We start from the raw sequence: 9,430 nt of genomic DNA on the forward strand, positions 1-9,430 counted from the left end.
AGCTCATAATGGCTGCAAGTAGATGCTGTTCTAAGCAGAGGAGAAAATTATGCAACCTGGTGGTAACTGCTGGCACTGGCTTTTTATTGGGGATCCTCAGTAGGAGTTTGCGTGTGTTTCCTAGCAATGCAACATCATACAGTGAGAAAAACAAGCAAAAAGGGAAATGTTTTGAAGATGAATCAGTTTCTTTTTGCTTTCGCTGGTGGTGCGATTAGAGGGAGAGATTGCACTGTTAACTGTAACAACACCCCTCAATTTGAAAAGTCACATTTTCATCAATCCCATTTATAGAAGCTGTCCCCCACAGATAATGTGCTGATGACTAGAGAGAACATTTGCTAAATGAATGGCTCTGGCGGATGATGAATAGTGCTGTGCAAGTGGTGGTAATAGCTCTAAACCCAGTTATTTTTAAAAAGCAGTAGTGCTGTTGCTTGCCTTATCTTGTCAGAGCCACATCTAGGCTCTGAAACCTGATATAGGTTATGTTCATCTCTACTGATTTATAATATACCTGACTACTGGTGGTGACCTGTGGTGACACGATCTTCCCATATTGTCTGGAGTGCAAGTGGCACTCCAGACTCAGATTTTTCTTGCAGAACCACCAGAAACCCAGTTTACATTTTACCTTGTGCACAAAACCACAGGCTGCAGTGTAGTTTAATGATTCCTGACAGCATTTCAGGTACAGCGTAGGTACTTTCTGCTCTAGTGACTCACGTATCCATCCTTGGAGATAATTCAGAACATGACTGTAAAAAGGCCCCGAGCAATCTGCTTTGAGCAAGGGGTTGGACTAGGTGATCTCCAGAGGTCCATGCCAACCTCAGCTATGCTGTGATTCTGTGATATTTTATGTATAAATATTTTTTGTGCCATACTTTGCAAGGAATATTTGGAATGTGATAGCAAAATCCTGCTGAGCCGCACCAGAAAAATATACTCAGTCTGAATACACTCTAATGCTAAAGAATCCTTACTTTATTGATGATCTACATCTATCATCATGGCAAGAGCAAGAGAAGAGCACAAAACAAGTGCAAGAAAGATTAATGACGGAGTCTGTTAGAAAACCCCTCCTTCATCTTGTACGGAAGACTCTTACACATCTGGCAGTACTAGTGACAGAACTGTATGCCAAAAAGAGGTCAGGTGCAACAGAAGAGGTGGTTTTCTGGTAGAGAAGAGGTGCTGTGTAGGGCAGAGAGGGCTGCGTTACAGTCGGGAGGCACTTCAGCCTGAGGGAAGAGTGCTGAGCTTGAGAGGCTGCCTGTGCTGTAGCGTGTTTGAAGGCTTTGCTGGAAATTATGAACAATACATTTCTGCTCTCAGAAATTCTTGAATCCAAAATGATGGCATTTTATATTACACTTCATCCTGATGGATAAAGAGGACTTGATCACAGGATGAACAGGCAATTGAAAAGGATCTTTATTCTATTTGCACAAAACAAATTTAGTCAAGTCCTGGTATGTTTGGTTCTGTGAAAGGACAGATTTCACAAATTTAAAAACTTTTTTTTCATCTGGAAGGAAGAATTTAAACAAAAAATATGAATGATGCTGGTGAGCTGTCTAACAATGTTCAAAACAGCTAACAGACCAGAAGGGAAGCTATACTAATTAAAAAAAAAACCCAAAACCAAAAACCAATGAACAGCACAATTGAAAACAAACTCCCCAAAGACTGAAAACTAACTCAGCTTCAAGCGTTTCATTTTTCTTCTCATTGGCCAGTGGAAAATTTGATAGCAATTAATATAACTTGAAATCCGTAAAACAGGTGTAGATAATAGATACAAGTAACAAAAAGGATATATGGTTAGTATAATTGAGGGCAGTAGGAAGTCACTTTGAATGCGTAGCAAGAATACAAGAAACAGTAACAAGAGTGTTGGTCCAATACTAGATAGAGATGCTGTATGTATTAAGAATTAGCAGAAAAGGCAAAAGTGTTGAACAAATAATCTGCACTCTGTTTGGGGAAAAGCCAGATATATTCAATCAGATGATGAAATAGCTTTCATTGACAGGAGCTAATGAGGATGTTAAACAGTAGCTATTAAAGTTAGACATTTTTCAGTTGAGATTTCAGCTTAAGTTGCATCTAGGATTTTTTAAAGAGCTGGTCCATGAGTGCTGTGGAACATGAATGTTGATTTTTTAATAAATCCTTTAAAACTGGGAGGGTTCCAAAAGACAGCAAGAAGCTGACTTTGTGCCAGTACTTTTAAAGGCTAAGTGGCATACATGAATAATTATAAGCCTGACATCAATCAGTGGAAAATATTGCATAGCTAACAGGGGGCTGACTGATAATTATTATTCATAAGTATTAATTGTCATTAATATTATTCATAATTCAGCCCCATGTTAGCTAATAAATTTAAATGGGTCAGTGAAATTAAAGCTGATCTGTGTGTTTATTGATTTAATCAAACTGAATATAATTTTTTTAAAGATTATCAATTACGTTGACAGAGGTAATGATGTGGAGGTAAGAAACTCTGAAGAACATTTGACTTGGCTTCATATGTGGCTTGGTTACATCATCTGAATTATGCAAAATCAAGGTTAGATTTGTTACCATCTGTAAGTACCAGCAGTTAATCAGACTAACTATAGTCATGCCTCGTGATTGAAAATTGAAGCCAAATCAGGTTACAAATAAGGTACATATGTTTGGGGGAACAAGGTCATGGAAAAAAATCTCCATCCTGGATGTTTTTAAAGGAAAATCTGGTGTAACTAGTTTGGGCAGTAAACGTGGAGGGTGATGAGGAGCACCAGACGCAGCAGAGGCAGTGATGGGGAGTTAGTTCCCCCTCCCTGTCAGTCTGTATGCCCAGGCAGCACTTGTTTCTTCTTCTCTTTCCACACTTTCTTATCACATTATTGCCCTAACTCTGCAAACAAAGGCTTTCTGCACCGGGCATGGCCCCACTGCGGTGGCACGCACGCCGCAGCTCTGGAGCAGCAGCAGCAGCCGATGCTGAGACGGCAGCAAGCACTGGCCAGCATGAATTTTGTAAAAGGTGAGAAAGGATCATCAAAAGGGGCCTTCTGACTTCTAGGAGCCATTTTTAGGTATTTCTGAACTGTTCATCAAAAGGCAGGTGTCCTGCCCAACACACCAAACCTAGACAAGGTGGCCCAGTCCTGGGAGAAACGGGAACTAGGTCTGTGTTTTGGGCCAAGCCCCCAGAGCCATGTCACCTTCCCGTGCTCTCCTCAGCCCTCCTGTCTCCCTGCTGGAGGGACAAGGAGCAGCTGCCTGGCTCCGTCAGGGACATAGGGAGGCCCTGAACTATTCCCTTCCCTTCCCCACCAGCTGCTCCCCATCCCCTGCGGGCTGGGGTCTGGCCCATGGGTCATGAGGCCGGGTCAGGATAAGGCAAGTGATATCAAATATTTTCCAGGGCCAAGTTCTGTGCCAGGATGAAGTCGAAAGGATGTAACATTTAACAATGCTTTACTTCACGAGTCTTCAGTGTAGTACTCTAAAATCAAGTCCCATGGTATCATTTTTCCACAGAAATGGTTCCTATAGCCTCTGGTAAGTGTCAGGAATATTGTTATGCTTCTAGCACAAGCCAAGCCAGGATGAATTAAAAGCAGATAAACTACTTTTAATATGTATTATCTCACTTCACTTAGATATATATTATCTCACTTTGCTTAGGGAAAGCTGTAGGTCAACTGAAGCGAATTTAGATTAAAACAACAGAAATATCTGAGAGTTGAAGAGACGTATGAGAAGAAATTTAAAAATATATCTAGGCAACAACTGAATGTAGAAGGACATTAGATTCGTAAAGCCAGGGAAATGAAAGAAATTATTTTTAAAAGTAACATACACTTACTAAAGAAAAATTTGGGCCAGGTTGCTCTTACAAGGGAAATTGTGTCACCCTGATAAATCATCACTCCAGCTGTCTCTAAACTAAGCAGAGCTCTGTGTGAACATGCTGCAAACAGTCCTCTGCTCGTAAGGCAGAGGTGACCTAGAAGCCATTCCCCCAGTTCTCTGTCCCACGAGTGAACGAGAACTGACTTGTAACAGCCTTTAGAGGAGCACTCTCTAGATACCACAGTTGGAACAGGAATATTCTGTATTGTAAATGAGAGCGCTTAGGCTACAATTAGTGTCACCGAGTTTTACAATATGTCGCTGGTAGTATGAGGAATGGACTACAAGTTTGCAAATTCAAAAGGAGGCTTATAATTTCATACATGATTCTATTTCTTGCAGTGGCCTTACTAAATCTTAGTAGCTTTGGCCGTGGAAAAAATGTAATGTTCCTGTGACTCTTCACTTAACACGCACCCTAATCCTGCAAGTTACCCTTTTATTGCACAAGGGTCTGCTTTATGTCTTTATAACCCATATCATTGGATATGATCTGACTGGAAGGAACCTCTTGGATCACTGACAGCTCCCATGTCACCCAGGGTCATATAATTGTGTTCATACAAGTCTCAGTCACCACTTACTAGACAGTTTGCCCCTACTACTCCAATACTGAACACCATCCCAGGCTGTCAGCTCTTTCGTGACTGGGAAACAGTTGCAGGAAAGTTGTATGTATAGTTTTGCCTAACCATCATGGAACACCTATCTTGTTTTTCTCTTTTATAACCCTTAATCTTGATTTTTTGGGTAATCTGCACATCAGTTTTAGTGCATTGGTTTCAAAATTTAACCGTTTTCCCGAGAAATATGAAACTGGCAAATCTGGGGAGGCGTATCCTTTCTTTGCTGAGGACATTGTGCCATTCTTCTCATCCACCTTGCACCAGAATCAGCCTTGTCAGTAGTGGGGACTAAAAGCCCCAGATGACGTTTAGATCTCTTCCTGACTGCCACAGCTCTTTTCATCCAGGATACCTTGACAGTTGTCATAGAGAAGCTCATAATGTTCTTCAGAATGTTTTTTATTCATCTGTACATCTGATACTGTATTTCACTGTTATTAGGTACAAAATGTGGTGATGCAAATATCCTGAACCATCAGCCTAAGATTGCAGAAAACTCAGAGGTGGAGGGAGCTGAGAGTAAAATGCCTGAAGGCTTTGTGGAGGAGAGACAGGCTACTGGGAAGGAGGGACAAGTCGCTTTTGGAAGAACCAAGTTTTAGTGTATCTGTGGCTCCAGGAAGCCCTAGTGAAACTTATGTTAATGTCAGTTGCCCATGTGTATAACCTCATTTGTGAAGCAGCATTTTTTCCAACTAACTCCCAGGTTATATATGTGAATAAATGGCATTATTAATAATGCAGTTAAGTTTCATAACCTGTATTTTTTTTTAGCTTTTTTCCCCTTGCTTTACTGTGTAGTCCAATTGAAATGAAACTTTGGGAGAGCTTTGCCCAAGTCACAAAGCACAGTACCTTGCACGTAGTCTCCTCAAGCTCCCTGAACTGTGTGTGTGGGTCCTCTTAGAGATTTGTTGTACCTGAAGTATAAACTTTACAAAATCCAAGGAAGCAAATGTCGGAATGCTTTTTTCTTTTTTTTCTTTTTTTTCTTTTTTTTTTTTTTTCAAAAAAACCACATCACTTTGAAGGGCACCAAATACGTTTTTTTCTTTTAAACGTTCATTGTATGTTCCAGTACGATTGTTTGGTCTGTAAAAGAGAATCGTTCACCTGGGGTTTCCCCATAGCACAGTAGCGCTTGATACCCAAGAATGCTGACGGAGCTGTAGGAAAGACAGGTATTTGGTTGCTGGATTTAGATTTCCCAGTTACACAGTTCTCCAGTGTACCGATGGGAAGCGCTGAGAACGGTGTCGCATCTTTGTTACCTCTCTTTAGTGAGGCACCAAGGACTGCAGGTACAAAGAAGGTGCTTTCTAGCCATTCAAGGTGGTCGCCCTAGGATGAGATATAGGATCTTGAGCTGGCTACTACGTAGAACAAGAATAGAGTTTAATTGTTGCATCAAACACTGAATTTTAGGGTTAATTCTGACTGTGTCTTCCAGGCCTCGGAAAAATATAAGTATTGAATAGAATCTGTCCTGCAGGTTCATCAGCACAGAACTGATTTCCAAAAATACTCTCTACAGAAATATTCTCTCCCCTTCTATCATCTTAAAATGAAGGAGTCTAACTATAGCAGATTGCACAGCATGAGGCACCTTGTGCATGAAAAATTACACAATTATGAATGTTTAGATTAGTTTATATGATTGACTGATCATCCTTAAGTACTTTATAATGCAACCATTCAGCAAATTAGGCTGATGTAATGTATCCCTATCAACAAGTAATTTCCTATATGTTTGTTTGCGGTGTTCTCTAGCAGCTGCTTGAAGTTTGTTAATGAGATGTGGTGAGTAGATCGTGATTCCCCTCACTCTTTATTTCATAGGTTGGTGAGACCAGATGCAAAAAAGTTTGCACTTCGAAATCTGATCTGAGATCCAATGATTTCAGCATCGTTGGAAGCTTGCCAAGGGATTTTGAATTATCGAATTATGACTGTTATGGGAAGCCCATTGAAGTCAACAATGGGCTTGGGAAATCTCAAGCCAAGAACAACAAGAAGCCTCCTCCTCCCAAGCCTGTCATTCCATCAGCCGCAAAGAGAATCGATCTTTATGCAAGAGCACTGTTCCCTTTTTGCTTCTTGTTCTTCAACGTCATATACTGGTCCATATATTTATGATAAATCTTTTATTTATTTTTTTCATATGTGTAAAATATATGCCATTTCATTACCCCTTCCCAGTCATGAAGGCCACTGTGTGAAATTATTTGCATTTGCAAAGCAATATGTTGCATTTTGATGCCATGCGATTGTACTGAACATATGGCATCTGAAATTTGAATGAAAGCATGACACCGCAATGTCTGTGCTCCGACCAACGTTGTATATACATGTACAGCATACATCCTGCTTTAGGAATATATATGAAGGACAATGCGTACTACATTATAAAGCTGAAATAACTCTCTTCAGTTATTAGTAACATACAGAGATTTAAAGTGTTTCTGATAATGAAACTGATGTGCACGTTGAGTATTATTAAAATCAGTATTCGAGTATATGTAGTATTTAACAGCTTTTCTGCTGACTTCCAGAGGAAAAAAAAAAAACAAACCCAAATATCTTGTTCTTGTATAATTTTAGATGGAACTGTTGAAGAAAAAGCTAAGCTGTAATCCATATTATTTAGACTTTGTAAGCGAAGGCAGCATTGAATAAGCTGATCTTGTCTATGTGGAAAAATAAAGATCAGAGAATTACTAATTTTGTAAAATCAGCTCATTTAGACAGAAACCCAACAATTGTAACCATCAAGCAGGCACACATAAGTGTGTGAGAATATGCTGACAATAAAACATTGGGCCAAATTTTGCCTGCTGTTTCCTTAGGCATAAACTAGATACAATATGTCATAAACAAACAGGCCACTTCCTAGACTAAAGGTATCAGGAGTTTTGTAGAAACATCATGCAGTTCAGTATCAGGTTATATTATACTTGTTTTACATTACTCTGTCCTCTGGCTCATCTTCTGTAGCGTCTGGCAAGCCTGCAGTATATAAGTCACAATTTTTTTGTTGTTGCATCAGATAAATCTTAGTTGATTTGTTTTGTTTATCCCCTTGAAAGCTTTCAATTTAAACAAACCAGTTGTTGTCAAGATGAAATCCCATTTTCACCACTAGTTATACTTTTTTTTTGTTTGCCTGTTGTAGCACAGGTGACCAAAGCTAACGCCTAGCCGCCAGTAGAAGTGAAGAAGTGTCAAAATGTCTGAGGGGCTGAGACTCTTAAATATATCATGTGGCTTTGTGCCTATGTGTTAATTAGCAGCTGCCCTCGCCAACTCATTGATTTGGCTGTTACTTTTTGGAGAATAAGGCCCTATGTGTGAATCTGCCGTGATAGGAGATTGGTCTCCATTTTCCAAAGGAAACCTGGTGAGAGACTACAGAAACATGGTCTCCCCATGGTGCGTAGGGCAGGACCTGTGGTCTCCCGAGGGTGCCAGGGCTCACTCCTTCATAAAAGCAAGGCATGAGGTGAAATGCAGCCGAAAGAAAGCTGCTTGTACGTAGGCACCTGAGTAGCGTGTGTTCCCGGGAACCCCCAGGGACTGTGCCTCAGCCCTTGTGAGTGAGCCATAGGGAAACATGTCTCCTCTTGGAAAGCTGGGGCACCACAGTCAGTTGAAATATTAAAATAAGACAGTTCTCACTAACCTGGCAATTCATAAAAGGAAATACGGATTATTGGCTCCTCATAGGTGGGGAAGGAACTGAATTAAAGACCTGAAACCTTCTATAGTGAGGAAACAGACACAATTACACTTGTTGTTGCTACATTTCCAGCTCACCCAGGAGGTGCTGAGCCAGTGCAGGCCACAAGTGGACTGTTGGATCGCTTGGGTATTGCCCACCACGTGAATGTTGTCTACATGCGGCAAGCCTGCACAACCAGAAGGTCAAAAATGGGAGTATAGAAAGAGCGGAGCACGCCATGCTGGCTTCACCGGGCCTCTGGCAGATCTGCAGGTGCCCAGGGGTTTTTCTGACCACTGCCACTTTGTGATCAACAGCCCAGTTTCAATGGTTGGTATTTGGGTTGAGGAGTTCTGCTCTTCAGAATATGCTCCTGCGCTTTCCACCAGCTTCCTGGCCGCTTTCTCGTGGAGATTTCAGGGAGCCACTTTACCAGGAGGCTACAGTTTGTCCTTTGGATCTCTTTCCAATCAGAGGAAATGGAAGGGAAATCCCAAATGTTACTGAACCGTGTTGAACCAGAGGAAAAAAAAATAATGATATCTTTAAGGTCCAGTTCAAAGTTTCAATATTTTTGTCTGTTGAAGGTATTTACAGAATTGTCAGAGACTGAGAAGCAATAAGGATATTTCAAAGAGAGGAAGGAAGGGAGGGGTAATTTTTCTACATACAATCAGAGTGCTATATTTATAGACATTATTTATTCTCATATTTGTATTTTTTCTTACATTACTGGAAGGCAAGAAAATAATTACCCTGTGTTGGAAATTATATGAATTTTGGAAGATAATTTTCTTGTTAGAACTCTTATTAAATGATTTATCTGTAATTAATGTCCACATTCTATCTGTATAATCTCAATTATAGATTTTATTGTTAAATTAATCTTTGTTCTTTCTTGCTTTCCTGCTTACTTGATGGCTTTTGTGTTTTATCATAAAACATTTAATCAATAATACACTGTAATTGCTTTCCAACTCACACAAAAGGAAGCAAAAGGAATGTGTATTGTTAAGATAAAGGGTTTTTGTTCATTACAGCACAAAAACTAAGGACAGAAGCAAAGTTTAACAGGAAATTTGAACCAAAATTTAAAATAAAAAAGTATCAGCTATGAAGTATTAATTTTCTTTTTACTTGCACTAGATAATATTGCAGTATTTGTATTACC

General features: G+C 40.0%; 1 protein-coding gene across 4 annotated transcripts in view; it reads left to right on the forward strand.

Moving 5' to 3' along the window:
• The window catches only part of GLRB (glycine receptor beta), a 54,798-nt gene extending 45,654 nt beyond the window's left edge, over positions 1–9,144 (forward strand). For all 4 annotated transcript variants that reach the window (XM_074589746.1, XM_074589748.1, XM_074589749.1 and 1 more), the window contains one exon: positions 6,381–9,144. In XM_074589746.1, the coding sequence (XP_074445847.1) occupies positions 6,381–6,677 (297 nt within the window). In that variant the 3' untranslated portion in view covers positions 6,678–9,144. The remainder of the gene's footprint in view (positions 1–6,380) is intronic.
• Positions 9,145–9,430: the final 286 nt, after the last annotated feature.

This window comes from Larus michahellis, chromosome 5 (genome assembly GCF_964199755.1).
Source record: "Larus michahellis chromosome 5, bLarMic1.1, whole genome shotgun sequence".
NCBI lineage: Eukaryota > Metazoa > Chordata > Aves > Charadriiformes > Laridae > Larus > Larus michahellis.